Source organism: Rousettus aegyptiacus, unplaced genomic scaffold (genome assembly GCF_014176215.1).
Source record: "Rousettus aegyptiacus isolate mRouAeg1 unplaced genomic scaffold, mRouAeg1.p scaffold_m13_p_1, whole genome shotgun sequence".
NCBI classification, from domain to species: domain Eukaryota; kingdom Metazoa; phylum Chordata; class Mammalia; order Chiroptera; family Pteropodidae; genus Rousettus; species Rousettus aegyptiacus.
Window position 1 is genome coordinate 58,965,933 of NW_023416284.1, and position 16,894 is coordinate 58,982,826.

The 16,894-nt window shown below is 33.3% G+C and overlaps 1 protein-coding gene and 1 non-coding gene across 4 annotated transcripts in view; both read right to left on the reverse strand.

The window, feature by feature from the left end:
- The window catches only part of SYDE2 (synapse defective Rho GTPase homolog 2), a 34,272-nt gene that overhangs the window by 6,283 nt on the left and 11,095 nt on the right, over positions 1–16,894 (reverse strand). For all 3 annotated transcript variants that reach the window (XM_016146047.2, XM_016146046.2, XM_016146048.2), the window contains exons 3-6: positions 15,209–16,311; positions 11,425–11,551; positions 3,796–3,977; positions 945–1,176 (exon numbers count right to left, since the gene is read on the reverse strand). In XM_016146047.2, coding sequence (XP_016001533.2) covers positions 945–1,176; positions 3,796–3,977; positions 11,425–11,551; positions 15,209–16,311 — 1,644 coding nt within the window. The remainder of the gene's footprint in view (positions 1–944; positions 1,177–3,795; positions 3,978–11,424; positions 11,552–15,208; positions 16,312–16,894) is intronic.
- On the reverse strand, positions 3,356–3,461 carry LOC118606408. The gene has a single exon (XR_004952367.1). It is a non-coding gene; the product is annotated as a U6 spliceosomal RNA (small nuclear RNA).

The window sequence follows — 16,894 nt, forward strand, 5'->3', positions numbered from 1 at the left end:
TAGATGTTTTATCTGAATCTTCACGACAACTCTGAGGTTTAGGGAAACCGAGGTACTTGCCTAAGCCCACAGTGTTGATGACAGACACAGGCCAGGTCTGAATCCAAGCCCAACTCCAGAACCAAAGTACTCTACCACTCTGCACGCCACTAGGCACCTACGTACTCTCCTGTTTGGTACTGTGCAGGGTGGGAGGGAGGGAGCAGGGGTACTTACCACAGGGAAAGGAAATTTTGGAAATTAAATATAGGATGTAATTCAATTACATCCATATTCCTTTTAGCTATGAAACTACGTAAGAGGTATATTAGGAAAATAACTGTCAGTCTTTTGTTATTCACTGGAATAAGGGATGGATACGAAAGATGAAAAAATCAGAGATAATCGTCCATTGAAGCCAGGATAATTTGAAGAATGCCCATTACTACAGTAACATGTCAAGAAGAACTGATTTAAGGAGAAATATAAATTCTGCTTCACATCAGTTGAACTAAAAATGAGAAGAGTAAAAAAATTAATATTTACTGAGTACCTATTATGCACCAAGAGCTGTGCTGAGCATCTATATATACATTTTTAAATTTAATTCTCCTATTAATTCTAGAAACATACTATTAAGTCCCTATCATAGAAGGTGATCCTGAGGCTGTAAGATGTTAAAGAACTTGCCCAAGAGTCAGACTGTTAATTAGTGACACAACCAGAATTCAAATCCAGATTTGACCAAATCCAAAATGTACAGATTGATCTATATGTTTATAATGTTATCAGCAAAAGCAGAAAATTTAACTGGAGAAATCTAAAGGGCAGGTATCAATTCATAACTATTTCAAAAAGTAAAATCCAGAGATGTTTTCTTTAATCATATTTGGGCATATTTAATGATCAGCTAATTCAAACACCCTATCACTCAAAGAGAAAAATATTTCTATAGAATCATTTACCTGGCCAGAGTTGAAGTAAGTAATGAAGAACTTCAATATGTTTTTTAAAATCCAAAGCACTCGCAAGTTCTTCTGAATCAGTAAAAACTCTGTTGTTATGGTTGGAAGTCTCTTGTCTCTGACTTAATAATACTGGTCCAAAGCACACAGCCAAATTCTGGCAGGTCATTTTATTCACTTCATGATAAGAAGCCACCAATTTCAAATGATCCAACAACATCTTTAGGGTTGCCTAAAAAAAATCAAATTAAATTAAATTTCACTTAATATAGTTAGCTATACAACGGCAAATTCGAGGACATAATTTATAGCAGAAAACATAGACAGACATCCTGTCACTTTTTAAAAGGTTATTTCAAAGATTCATTTGTAAGTTGGATGTTTAGAACTTGAAACTTATTTTACTATAGAAATGTTACACAGGACCCTTAGGTTCCAACAACATAATTTGATCCATTAGATGGTTATGATATACATTATTTACAAAATGCTCAAGAATGGATTCCACTTTTCAGCTGGAGTTCCTAGGTAATTATACCAATGTTTTCCTCTCTTCCCTTCTCTAAAATGACAACAGCAAAGGCTTGATAGAAAGAGGAGTATGGATAAATCCTGTAGTCATAAGTAGGAGACCAGCATCCTTATAGGAAGCTAACCATTTCACAATGTGGCAAAGTTCTATCATGATCCAGATTGGGAAAAAGATCCAAATGGCTTCTTAACTAATAAATATTTTAGGTAGACAAACTTTGGACAAGGGAAGAATAATACAGTTAGAAAAGCAAATTTATTGAAAAAAAAAATGTTTTTAATCCTTGAAGAAACTAGTAAGGGGTGTTTGTTCAAGAAGTGGAATGGTTATTTAGGTTTAAGTAATTATGGAAAGAAATGATGTTATTTTGAAGTAGTGGCATACAATCAATCATTTAACAAATGAGTGTGTAATTTCTTCTTTATAATTGTATTGAAAAAATAAATGCCAACTAAAACTGTAATTTTAAAAATTAAGAGGAAAAAATAAATGGCATATTATTTCTGGAGCCAAAAGTGACAACTGGATTTAGGGATTAGAAGGTCATTAGTAACCTTGGCAAGGACAAGTCCAGGGAGATGGGGCAGGAAGTCAGATTACAATGTGTCGAGTAGTAAATGAGTGGTAAAGAAGTGCTGACAGCCGGAATAAACATTCCTTCAATGTTTGGCTGTGAAGAGAATAAATGAAGATGAAATGAAAACTAGAGAAGAATTGATACTGTGACATCAAAACCAGTCACACACTGGTTAACACAACACACATACAACCACAACTGTTTAAATACATAAAGTTCACTCTCAATAGAAAAAACAGAAATGCCACTTAACAAATCTTTTTTTGTCTACTAAATAAAATGAGCCAAAAATAATTGCTTGGCTCCTCTTGAAAAGTAATAGAAATGTATGTATTGAGAGCCTTAAAATGTTCACATTTAAACAAGCAATTCTACTCTGAAGATTCTCATACAAATAAGTAATTCTAGATGAAAAGAAATCTGTGAACAAATATATATACAAAGAGGATCAAAACCTAAATATTATATTATACAAGAAAACAGTGATATGTCAAATCCACTCAGTGGAATATTCTGTAGCCTTTTTAGAAAAGATGTTAATAGCATAAGTTTTAGGGTCAGAAAGACCTAAATTCATGTGATAGACTATAACACTCACAAAAGCCATATAAGCTTGGGAAAGTAATTTAAATTCCCTGATACTCATTTCTTCACTTATATGTAAAATGACACTTATACCTAATATCGGTGAAGGAATGTTTCTACCACTTCACCCTATCCTTCTGCATCTGTCCACCTCTTTATAGCTGTCCCCTTCCCCCTACCCAAAGGAGCAGTAATTTCTAATCTAATTGGACACAGCACAGGATGTTGAAAAGACTACAGCAAACTAGTGAATGAAGCTATTGGGATTAACACTTCTACTCACTAACTCTTGCCTTTTCCACCCTCACACAGAAGAAATATGGACAAAATCAGCCTTATCTGGACAAGCCCCACCATATCTTTTCCCCTTATTTTCCCTTTTGTTCTGAGAAACAATGGCTAAAAGTTAGGCTAAGACTGGTTCTGCAGACCCAGCCATCTTTCCATCTCTCCTTCAGCTGTACCTGAATATATCGGTCCCAAGATTTAAATTGTGGGGAGGGGACTAATGGGAAGAGGCAAGGAGGAAGGAAATGGTAGGGGTGAGGGTCGCTTAAGTCTTGAGGCTAAGCCATGTACTCCAAAACAGTTAATGATATTAAAATACTAAAAGAAAATAAACCAAATTTTAATTATAGTTGACTTTAGGTTTTGATAATTGTAATTATTATTATTATTATTATTATTAAAAATTATTGGGATGACATTGCTAAAAAAAAAAATATGGAACGTTTCACGAATTTGCGCTCACCCTTGCACAGGAGCCATGCTAATCGTCTCTGTATCATTTCAATTTTAGTATATGTGCTGCTGAAGTGAGCACAATAATTGTAATTTTCATTCTTCTTTTCTACATATTCCCAATTATTCTATAATAAACATATTACTTTAATAATAAGATAACAATATTTTTTAAAAACTTATGGGAGTATTCATGCCTAGGCCAAAATCACATAAAGATAAAATTTTTTTCTAAATTTATTCTGTTTAAGAAGCAGTTTCTGGACTTAACACTGTTTAACAAGGCTTTAGTAAAGACAGAGCTAAAACTCATGAGTGCCACAAATGTCAAATAGCTAAAAATTATTTGTAGCTCTGGAGCTAAGTATAAAATTCATTAACTGGCTTTCAGGAAAAATGTATACAATTACGCTTACCTTCTCAACATCAGGCAGACAATCTAGCAGGTCGACAGTGTGTTTGGAGTCAATTGGATCATTCTTACAACCATTTGATGACATTTTCAAGGGATTTTTTGCCATTGCATCTAATACAGCCTCATAAAGCTGCTTTGTTATCAGAGGAGAAGGAAGTTCTCTTAAATAATCCTTAAGAACACCTTGAGAAAACAAATAAATCAGAGACAGTTAGCAATTGGTCCTCAAAGTGAAATAGAAAACTGTGGTAAATTTTTTTTTTTAATTTAAGTATTATTACAGCCAACTTTTAATATTTTGAACATTATAAAAGCAACAATGTAAAAAGTATAAAACAGTAACATTTTATACTTATAAATTGCCTCATTAATTGACTTTTGTTTTCAAAGCATGTTTAAAAAGCACACATGTAGTTTCCAAATATCATACATAAAAGTTTGTTGCTAATAAAGTAAATCATTTTTGATACATATACCCTATTCTTCCCCCATAAAAACCTCCTCTAAGTGCATGTAAAACAAAAGTTAAGAAATCAAGGTACATTATTAATTGTAAATTATTCCAATTATATGAATTTTGAATTCCTACACTTTAAATTGATAATGAAAGAATGTCAGTGATCAAAGCCCTTGCAAATAAGACCTATATATATTTCCTCTCATGTGTGTGTGTATACGTGTTTGTGTGTGTATAAAAAACATAGGTATTGGATGGTTGGATTATTTTTAGTGCTACACTATAGAAGAAAAAAATCATTCCTAAAATCAAACTAATGAAACCAAAATCCAAGAACGGAAAACATCAGACTTGTCACTATAATAGGAATGAGAGAAGTCAATTCCAAACACATCATAAGTGGTTAGGAACTAAGAGATATCACCTGTAGTAGAACAACCTGGAAAGGGTTGTTACATATTAGCAAGGTAGGTAAGATGCTAGCTAAAGACTAGAGTGTGATCACAAAAAAAAATAGGAGATATTTCTGACACCAAACATCAAAATATAGACAATACTAATTCAGAACATGCTCTCAGGTTAGAATTTAGTTTGAAAGCTCAGTTTGAACTTAAACAAGATCATATAAGCTTTCCATCTGCTAATCTAAGTTTTGATAGTAACATGGTTCATTAGTTTCTTATGCATCCTTCCAGTGTTTGTTAAAATATAAACATATTGCCACATAACTGTTTATGAAAATATAAATTATATATTACTATGTTCTCCTTTATTCCATAAAAGGTAGCATATATGTCTTCTTCTGTTTCTCATCTTTTTATTTACCATTGTATGCTTGAATCTTTTCAGTACATAGCTTCCTTTGTATGTATGCAGGTATGTCGGTAGAATAAATTCCCAAAACAGGATCATGAAGTGAAAAATGCATTTGTAATTTTGAGGGAAAAGAAGAAGTAAGGTTTGGGGCTTCAGCATCTGGGTGAATAGTGCCATTACTTGAAACAGGGGGAAAAGAAGGAAAACTATATTTTAGGGGATAGAAAGGAATTTTATTTTGAACATATTAAGCTTAAGGTAACTATGGGACATTCAAGGCTGCTGGGTATAAAAATCTGAGGCTCAGGAAAGAGATGGCTGGAGACAGGGATCTGAGTGAGAATGATCACCTTAAAGATGATAACTGGAACCTTAGGAATGACCGCGATTATCAGGAAGGCATACAGAGTGATATGATAAGAGAAGGCCCTGGAGAACATCAGCTCCTGAGGGGCTGTCAGGAAAATCTTCCAAAGGCGACTAAGAAGAATGGCTAAAGTATGAGTAGCAAGAAGAGGCAGAGCAGGTGGCAGAAACTGGCCAATATGCTGCCAAGGAAAGGATGTTTCAAGAAAGTCTGTGATGTCAACTGATACCCAACAATAGTTAGGTTAGATAAGAACTATGTTAAATACTATGGAGAACAGTGTTTCTCAAACTTGGCTGCACATTGAAACAATCTGAGGAACTTTAAAATAATAGATTCCAGAGCCCCAAGTCAGTCCTACTAAATCAGAATCTCCAGAGGTCAGGGTTTACACCTCTGTATTTTTAACAAATTCCTGTTGCGGTTCTAAGGCAGCAGTAGGGTTTTGTAACTAGGTATAAGAAACAATAATATGATTTAAGATAAGGACCAAAAAATGTACCAAGGAAGGAAAGCAGTAACCTTGGAAACCATAGTTTCAGGAGAATAAAGGAGACAGAAGTCAAGTTGCAGTAGGTTAGGAAGTAAATAGATGTTAAAGAAACAGAGAAAGAAGAAAAAAAGATAGGCAACTCACTCCAGAAATCTGGCTTTGAGAGAAGGTGACGACCACAGAGTAGCAGGAAGGGCAGGATGAAGCAGGATCAAAGTAGGGATTTTTTTTAAAGATGGGAATGACTTCAACATTTAATTGCTAATGTAAAGAAGATATTAAAATGGTTTTTAAAGTCCAGGAGAGAGAAATATAATCAATTAAGCAAAGCCCCCAAAGAGGAAGGAAGAAAAGACTCCTGAGAACATAGGAAAGAGTTAAAATTAGTACAAAGTGTGAGGAAGATCATTTCTACACTGTTACAAAAAGGACAGTGGAAAGTGAGAAAGGATGTATGCCAAAGAAGTAGGTTGGCAAGTTGGGTCACAAGAAGTTGAGGAAGTTCCCATCTGATCACTTCTATTTTCTCTGAGAAGTTAGGAGGCAAGGTCATCACTAAGAGTGTGACATGGTGAAATGCAATTTGAGGAGAATGAGAAGATATTAAATAGACACTCTAGGGAAGGAGGGAGAAAGGGAGGGAGAGATAATAAAAAAATAATTATTAGCTATTTTATTTTAATTATTAGCTACTTTATTGTGTTCACTTCTATCCTCTATCCTCCTTCTCTACTCCTCCATCCCCCACTACTAGAATGTAGGCTCCTGAGAACAGGAAGCTTCTCTATCTTCTTGAGCCCTGTATTCCTAGCACCTAGAACACTCTCTGATGCATCGTCAACTCTCAACCAAATCAATGGCCTCAGTTTCTTTCTTAAGAAGCTAGTAGAAAAAAAGGAGCATATTATACTCAAAGTAACAATGACAATATAAAAATCATAGCAGAAATTAATGAAAGATAATAAAAAATAAAATTAACAAAATCAAAAATTGGTTCTTTGAAAAGATCAACAAAATTGATCTTCCTCAACTTTTTTCAATGAAGCAAAGAAAAAAAGAGAGAAGATTCAGATAACTAAAATCAAGAATAAAAGAGGGGACATCACTATCAATCTCACGGAAATAAAAAGGATTATAAGTGAATACTATGAACAGCTGTATGACAATAAATTAGAAAACTCAGATGAAAGTAGAGATATAAACTACTGAAAGTGACTCAAGAAGAAATAGAAAGCCTGAATAGACTTGTAACAAGAGACTGAATTAGTAATTTTAAAGCTTGCCATAAAAAATAGCCAGGCTCAGATAGATGCTATCAAATACTAAAAGAAAATTTGACCTAATTCTTCTTCAAATACTAAAAGAAGAATTAACACTAATTCTTCACAGACTCTTCCCCAAAACAGAAGAGAACACTTCTAACTCATTCTACAAGGCCAATATTACCCTGACACCAAAATCAGACAAAGACATCACTATAGAACAATATTTAGGAATACAGACACAAAATTCCTCAATAAAATACTCACACACTAAAACCAGCAAAATACTTTTTTAAAAGAAATCATGACCAAGTGGGATTTATCTCAGAATACAAGCTTGGCTACACATCTGAAAAACAATTAATGTAATTTACCATATCAACAGAATAAAGGACAAAAAACAACTGATTATTTCAATAGTCTCAGAAAAGTCATTGAAAAAAACTCCAACACCCTTTCATGATAAAAACACACAAAAGACTTGAAATAGAAAAGAACTTCTTCGACTTAATAAAGAGGACCTATGAAAAACTCAGTCAACATCATAACTAAAGATTGAATGTTTTTCTCCTAACCCAGGAACAAGGATATTCACTCTTGCCACTGCTGTTCAATATCATATTGGAGGTTCTAGCTAGGCAATTACTCAAGAAAAGGAAGCAAAAAGAATCCATTTTTAAAAGAGAGAAGTAAAACTATCTCTATTTGCCGATGACATAATCTTGCATATATGAAATACTAAAGAATCCACTAAAAAACTAATAGAGCTAATCAAGTTTAGCGAAGTACAAGATTAACATGCAAAAATCAATTGTATTTCTGCACACTAAATATTAACAGTCCAAAAATAAAATAAAGATAATTCCATTTATAATAGCTTAGGAATTTATCAAAAGAAGATCTAAATGGAAAGCTATCCCATGTTTAGAGATCAGCAGACTTAATACTGTTAACATGGCAATAATCCCCAAATTGATTATAGATTCCATGCAAAACCTATTGAAACCCCCACTAGCTTTTTCACAGAAATTTACAAGCTGATTCTAAAATTCACATGGAAATGCAAGAGACCCAAAATAGCCAAAAAAATAAATCTTGAAAAAGAACATTGGACGATTAATACCTCTCAATTTCAAAATGTACTACAAAGCTTCAGTAATCAAAATAATGTGGTATTGGGATAAAGACAGACATATAGATCAGTGAACTAGAATTTAGATAAAATAAACCCTCACATTTATGTCAATTGATTTTTGACAAGGTGTAAAATCAGTTCAGTGGGGAAAGAATGGTCTTTTAACAAAAGGATTCGGGACTGGTCGATTGTATGTTAAAATCACTTAGGCTAATGAAAAGACTGTGGTTGGAAATATAACAATAGGCAAGATATCAAAGTCTTTATTGAATAAGTAGGAACGCCCAAGAGTTCTGTAGATGATGTTAAGTAAGAAAGGTAGAGGTGGTGTAGAAATGAGCTTCGAAAAAGCCTTACTCCCCAAGAGAGCATAAATTTATACTCAACAGTGAAAAGGTAATAATCTGGAAATAGCACAGAGGAACCAAGAGAATACTGACCAAACTTCTTCTTTAACATATACAAAGGTATGCAACATATATAAAGTGGTTGGCATTTCATAACCATCAATACATGTTAGATGTGCAGTGATGAAAATGATAAAGCATTTTGTACACAGTAGGCATAAAATAATTGCTTATTCCTATTCCTTAATTTATATCATGTGATCTTTACTACCATCATTAGTTTTGCAGTCTAAATCTACCTACAATGAATAGCAATATTCACTGTAAAGGAAACAACTGAATTACAATTAGTGGAAAGAAAATTTTATTTGGTAGCTTTATTAATATATTTGGTAGCTACATAAAATTTTATTTCCACTAATTGTAACTCAGTTGTTTCCTTTACAGTGAATGTTACTATTCATTGTATTCCTTGGCAAAGCAAGAACTTGGTAGTTCTAACAGAACCCAATATGCCTCGGTAGTTTGAGACTTGCCCTATAATACAATTATATTAAAACCTAAAAGACCTCCAGAAAAGATAGATAACTTTATAGCTTAGTAAAACATACATTTCAAATATCAATATCCTTTATATAATTAATATATTAAGTGATCATTAATATAAATGGAATTTTAAATTAATCCAAGTTCAAGATAACTTACTTCACTATACTTTAAGGACAAATAAGGAGTTATTATTAACAAATATTAAGCACTTAAAACATGCTCAATGCACATTATGTTCAATGAAGTGAAAGTTATAGTTCCTTCTCTATAAGCAGACAAAGTGTTCATAGGAAGAATAACCAAAAGATTTTACAAAATTATACAAAGAGGAGGTAGTTATATATGTTGTGACATACAACGTAACTACTCATCGATCTAGAAATTTGCTGTATGGCCTTATTCTAAAATAAAAGTGACAGACAAGAGTACCTTAAGCCATACTGCCTTCATAATATCTTTCAAACACTCTGGGGACATAAAAACCTTAAGGTTATAAGTTTGTAGTGACAATCTTTAATGCTACAGGAGCTACTTAAGGGAGACTTGGGGAAAATGTGTGATGAAGTTTATTTAGTACAACACAGTAACTCTTTCATTATGTACTTGAAAATGCAGACAATTATAGGTAAATAAAGAAATGGTTCTTAAAAAAAAAAAAGAAAGAAATGGTTCTCACTATATCTCTGAAGCTGCTCTGTAATAGATACTATGAAACTATATGCCTCTCACCTTCATTCAAGCACAAGGACTAACTACACAGGAAAATTCTAATCATCCCTGATGGGATATAGGTATCGTCACACTTAAAAGAAAAAAAGCATCCTAATCACTAAAACTACTTCCATCTCTCAGAGGCTGGTTTGTAGTACGTGTTTTATTAATTGTCCATCACAAAATTCACCCTGTTCTCTCTCTGGCCCTAGATCTTCCAATGATTAACTCCTATCATATAGATCTCAGCTCAAAATGCACTTCTCAGAGAGACTTTCTTCTCTGACCAGCCTAGCTAGCTTCAGGAGTCACCAAGCTGACTATTACCTTCAATCAGTATCATTCCTGTTGCCCTGTTTACCACTGCTGAGTTACAGTATCCTGCTATTCACTGGGTTGATTACTGACTCTCTTCCCCTACTTAAATACATACACCATGAGGACTGGGATACTGTTCATCTTGTTATTTGTCCCTGGTGCCTAGAAGAACACCTGGCATATAGTAAAAATTCAATAAATATTTAGTAAATAAATTAATTAATTTCCAGATATGAAAGGGTAAGTAAGTAGATTCTGGTCACTCCTATACATAGACCACCCTCGCCCCCGCCCCCACTCCTTTGGAATTTTCACTTTGATTTCTACTACTACCATCACGCTAGCTCCCCAGGAATATAAAGTGTTCGGTTTAAAACTCTGGTTCTGATTTAAAGAATAAAATCAAAAATAACCTTCAGATTTTACTCTTAAGCACTGCAACACAAAGGAATAATTTTTTTTGAAGTTTTTTCCCCTAAATACACAGGAATAACAAAAAAAATCTACAGAATTACACATACTCACCTTAAAGAGTTGGTGATCTACATCTCCTTACCTTTCTTTTAGCCCTCCTAGCTACCTGTATATCTCTAATGTAGTAATATTATAAAACCTATTACATGGAAACTCTCATCCAACTAACTTGGAAGGGAGGAAGGGAAGGAGGGAGGAGGAGGGGAGGGAAAGGAGAGGAAAGAAGAGAAGGGGTAAGGAAAGAAGGAAGTAAAAAGAAAGGAAGGCAGGGAAGGAAGAAAGGAGGGAGGAAAAGGGAGAGAAGGAAAGGGAGGGGAGGGTGGGAGAGAAAAAAATTCTGATGTTTCCAAAGGATCCTCATCATCAGTTCTGGATTCCAGTGTGAGAGTGCACCCTAGCCATCTCTCACCACTCACCTGCCTAGTGCTTTCTTTTTTATCAAGTGCTGTAACTCGTGTAGTTTTCCATCTCCAAGTTTTTGCTAAGAGTGCCCTCCTTCAACCTTTGCCTGGCTAAATCCAGTTCACCTTTTAAAAGTTAGCTGAGGAGTCACCTCTCCCAGGAAGTTGTCTCTAATTTTCCCAAGATAAGACTTTAGGATAAAACCAAATTAAATTTAGGCTACAAAATAGTATTTCAGTACTCTTTCCTACAGACGTAGTCTTTCCAAATTGATACATAAAATAAAATCTATTTATTACCTGTTATTACATTTATATCTGGGTACTGGTTTTCACACAGAACAACAGCTTTGCTATCCCTCTCAAAAGCCTCTCGAAGTTCTTTCTTGACTGCTGCCGAACCACATAATCGGTACAGGCCTACTACCTAGAAATAAAATTATGGCCACGTTATGGTAAATTTGATAAAGAGAAAATAGTATAGTATGTATAAATCACATGAACTTGGTAATCAAATATGTTTTGATGGCACTTAATTAAAAATATTTCAAACACAGCTTTTAAAATTTCATAATAGACTATATTGATTAGTTTAATAAAAACATTCTATTCCTTCATTTAATTTCAAACAATATACTCTGATTTCGAAAGTGCTGGCTATCTTAAGCAAAGACACAATCGCTTTCTTTTAGTTTTATATGCCCAATCAATATCTCCATGCCCCATGACGGTGTCCTTTCACATTTTTTTGCTCTAGACTGAAATATATATCACAGTGGTTTAACATGGGTTTTGAATTCACAAAGCCTTGCCTTATCACTTTTTGCTTGGTGAATTTGGGCAAGTTATTTAATCTCTTTAAAACTCAGTTTCCTTATCCATAAAAAAGTATATAGTTGAAAAAAGTTTCCAATATACTACTTGTGTAAAATTATCTTTTTTAGGAAAGAAAAAAGATACTCAGGAAGAAATAAAAGCAAACCTATGATTTTTTTAACTTATCAAATTAACTGATTATAAAGTGATGATGGAAATTCAATTAAAATAGTATATCAAAGGTAAAATAAAACCTCTATCTCGAAATGTACATAAGGTGCACAGATAAGATAGCACCCACCCTCTCAACCTATGTTAAAAAGATTTGTTTTTTAAACACTGTTAGTTCAGACAGGTTCTAAAATATTAAGTCTCAAGAAGTTCACTGGGAGGAAATCAACATGGTATCTGTAAAGAAAAAGCATGCCTGATTAAGCAATCCAAGTTTTTTTAAAAAAATAAACCTTCAAGAAAACTAAGGAAAATAAGTGGTTGGCACCTATATTTCCCCATCAAAGACTATTTAAAAAGTTCAATTATCTTGAAGTAAGTTATGAATAAAGAAATTATTTCAAGACAGAAATAAAGTAAAAACAATAGGAACTGCTAAGAATGTGAACTAGGAATCATTTTAAAAAGTTAAACCCAAAAAAATAAAAAACAAAACAAAAACATATTATAAATGACCTAGAGGAAGGAGTACACAAATGAAATGTCCAGGTTTACTTATTACACTAACCTCTTCTGAGTCATTAAATAACTGATAGAATACACTACAGAAGGTGCGTCTTAATAAAGGAAAGTGTCAATAATGGATACAGAGAAACATTATCCAAAATATTTGAGATGGAAAGCTATTAAGTATTAAGTGAAAGATAGTAAGGAACCTATGACTATTTCTAAGAGAAGGTAATGCAAGGTGTTGTTATATTCAAAAGGATTATCATAATATAGGAATCCAAGTAATGTACTGGGAATAAAATTCAAATTTCCTACTCTTATCCACATTCATGGTACATTCACAGTGAGAATAGCATGTGCTATGCTGGTCACATAATTGCAAGAAAGACATGGTAGAAATGTACATGGTCCATAAAAAGGAAATGTCATCACATTAGAAGAAATTAACTTGACTACAGCCTTTCTTGTGTAAGCACAATTAAGTATCACAAAATTCCATAAGGATATAGCCCCTTGAACTTGAAAAGGAGATGAACCTAGAACAAATTAAAGAAAGTAATACTTTAATAGTAAGTAATAAATTAATGGAACATTCTGAAATTACATATCTTTTAAAGGTGAGTAAAGGAAAAATCTAATATACACATTTCAAGGAAAGGCTATTTTACAATATATCCCTATCTTCAGAGGCTGACTTCTTGAATGAAACACTTGAAGCACAAGCTTGATGCCTCTATCAGAGATAGAATCTGTACTGGATGGACCATGAGTATTATATCTATAGTAATTTTTCTCATTAGAAGCGAGAGATAGGTGATAATAGCCTTTAAAGCATTTGGAAGATGCCATAAACTATTTTTTGTGTGACTATCAAAACCTGATTTTTATGGTGAAACACAAGAATAATTGCCTTTTTAGGTAAACAAAATTTAAACAGTATGCTAGTCTGTAAAATGTCCAGAATAAGCCTCTTTCTAGGGGATGGAGTAGGTAGTGAGAAGCAAAAGACACAAAACATAAAAAAGGTGTTTAAAAAGTACAATTCCAAATGTACAACTGTAAAATTTACTTTTTAGTTCAAAAAAAGTTATTAAAATGATTCTAAACTTTATAAAAATAAAATGCATTGCTAAAAATGCTTTCTCAGCATTTAAAATAAGCTACAACAGTTTTATATACCTCCTCTTTATAAAATATTTCAAAAAATACACTATAAAAGTTCAGTGCTATTTGAATTACTTATTTTAGTATTCGATTATAAATGATTCTGTTTAATAATTAATTTAAAGTCTGCCTAAAATCTCTGACCTCTCTACACACTGCCTGAAAAAGAATGAGGAAAATCAGAGAACCTGAAGAAAAAAATAACTGCACCAAAAGTTGGATCGAAAATTAAGGCTTCACTCTCACCTAGACAACACAAACTCAACCAGATAGATCATACATCTGAGAAGAGCTTTCAAACATTCAGATGTCCTATCTTTTAGCTTCAAGAAACTACCGTATCTATTTTTGTAGATATAAACATATAAAACCCATAGAGATTAAATGACTTGCCCAACATTTCACACATAATAATGGAGGAGAAACCAGAATTCAAATTTCCTGCATCTTAATACAAAACTCCACTAACTTATGCTGTTTCTACAGTTTCCATGTTAAGTTCATGGTAAGTTATTTTAAATGTCTTTTTATATATAAAGAAATCATATTTCAGATTTTATAATATTTACCCTTGATGTTTTTAATCAGTGTTATAAATTCTGATAGTAGAATTACCTCAGAATATGATTTTTAGTCTTAGTGTTGCAAAAATGAATATAAACAATTACTTGTACCTCAGAATAATATCTTCAATGATATGCTGTTTCTCATTGTTATAGTCTCATGACATGTATTAATGAAAATTTAAAAAAGACAAGTTCTACTAACTGGTTAACATTTACATATCTTGTCACAAATAGCACCAAGTTTTTTGTTTTACTGTACTGCTTTATACCTTCTTATTTAAAAGGAAAAAAGAATGAGATGTGCTCATATTAGTAGAACCTCCCCTCATCCTCTATGCTATCCAAAGTTGACACAAATAAATTTACGCTTTCCAAAGAGTGGGACAGGGGAGAATAGGGAATAAGGGCAGGGAGTTAATTTTAGGAGTAATGTTGGTTATGAGAGTCACTGTTGGAACCATCCACCTAGAGAATCAAACTACAGAGAAACATTCCTTAATTAATTATTTGCCATGTTATCCATTCTGGCTTATCTAGGAATGCCATTATAAGGCAATCTTGATCTCTAGGTGTAAGGCCCATGCAGCTCTGCATCAAAACAAAAATTGTGAACCTATCTAGCATGCTCTTAATCACTAACAACATAAGGCATGAATTATACCCTAAACAGCAATGAAATTTAAAAAAATAAGAAAATGTCTAAATTAGATTCTTTTACCTTACCTTTAATTCCTTTCCCCCAAGACCTACTATAAATTTAATTAATTAAAATAGATAGATAGATAGATAGATAGATAGATAGATAGATAGATAAAAAGAAAGAAAGGGGGTGGTAAAGAAACACGGAGAAATAATACCTGACAGCCTCGCTTTACAATTTCCATAATACATTTCTGTATCAGAAGTGGCACCATCAATCCTGTATTTTCTTTCTCTACAACTTTTTGAATATCAACACCAAATATTACTGGTTCTCGATTTATATCTAGTCCATGAAGAGAATTCTCCCACTGCTCCAAAAGAGTCACTTTCACATAAATAAGACCTCTAGGTTCAAGTTTGACAGCCAACTGATGTGTCTTTGTCACTCTGAATAAGGTGGGGAGAACAACAGTTCCGTGACAACACACTCGATTTTTTCTTGGAGTGGGCTCCCAACTGAATACTACTAATTTCAAATGCTGAGCATTTTCAATTTCAATGTTGAAAGTGTGATCCATGTCTAAAAATGTCGTCCGACATGTGAGCAAAGCTGTTCTTGCTTTGTTTACTGAATCTACCTGAATTGCACAAAATATGTCTTTTGAATCTATCCGAGGTGGTTTTAAATCCTCAGCACCATAAAAATGCACACTCATGAGCCCAGATATGTACTGTGAACACTTAGGTTGATCAGAAAAGCTGTAATGTCTAAAAGCATCAATGTCAATTTCATTCTTGCTACAACCATTCGGAATTATTTCTTTTCCCTTTCCAAATTTGTTTTCAGATCCATGTTTGCTAGATTTAGTTATAAGTTCAGGTGAATCTCCATCACTGAGGTAACCACCTTTGCAAGAATACTTAGAACTCATAGAGGTTTTCTTCTGGTAGCTGTGCTGAGACGATACACTGGTATCAAGATGGTACCGACTTATAACATTCCTCTTGGCAGCTGTGGTTGTGTTCCCAGAAGGGAGAATAACAGTATGATGAATTTCTTGATAGTTACATTTAGACAAGGAAGAAGTATTATCTGGACTGTTTACATAATTCAAGCTTCCTTTAACACTCAGTTTTCGGCTAAGTTCTGGCAACCTTTTCATTTTCATGGAAAGTTTCCTCACAGTTCGTGGAGATTTTAATTTATCCGGGAAAGACCAATTAATTGAACTGCCTTTTTTCACAGGGCTAGAGCTTGGAGAAGATGGTTCTACGTGTCCCAATTCAGTCTTATTTGTAGCAGTTAGGATCCCAGGACCTTAAAAAAACAAAGTATTATAAGGTGATATGTTTTGATTCCTACTTCATAAAGCACCAACTTAACAAGGCTTCACATAAACAGAAAATTTTCCCTTGTCCCATCTCAATGGGGAGATTTAGTTTTAAGTTTAGGTGAATATCCATTACCATATTCAAGCAGAATAACAAGATATCTAAAAGGCTTACAGGGAAAAGAAGTTATCTCCCTTCCCCTCTGCTTTTCTATTCTGAAGGTTTGGAGGAAGGGTAAGGTTTGGAGGAAGGTTCCTTATAGATGTTTCCCACTGCAATACACTTCAGTGAGTATGTTATTTTGTAACTATAAAGAGTGGATATCAGAGTAAATTAGGATAGCTTCTTATAAAACATTTATTTTAACATAGTTCCTATTTTAATGTTTACTTAGAAATCCTACTCTAAAATAAGAATTTTTTCACTATAATCCTCTAAAAACTAAACTTTATCACATAGTGGTGCTAGTTAAAGAAGTTAAAAAGCAAACAAGTTTATAATTCTGACAACTAAGAGCCCCTCCTTTTTCTAAAATTCTATTACAACATATCAGCAAAGATTATACTAGA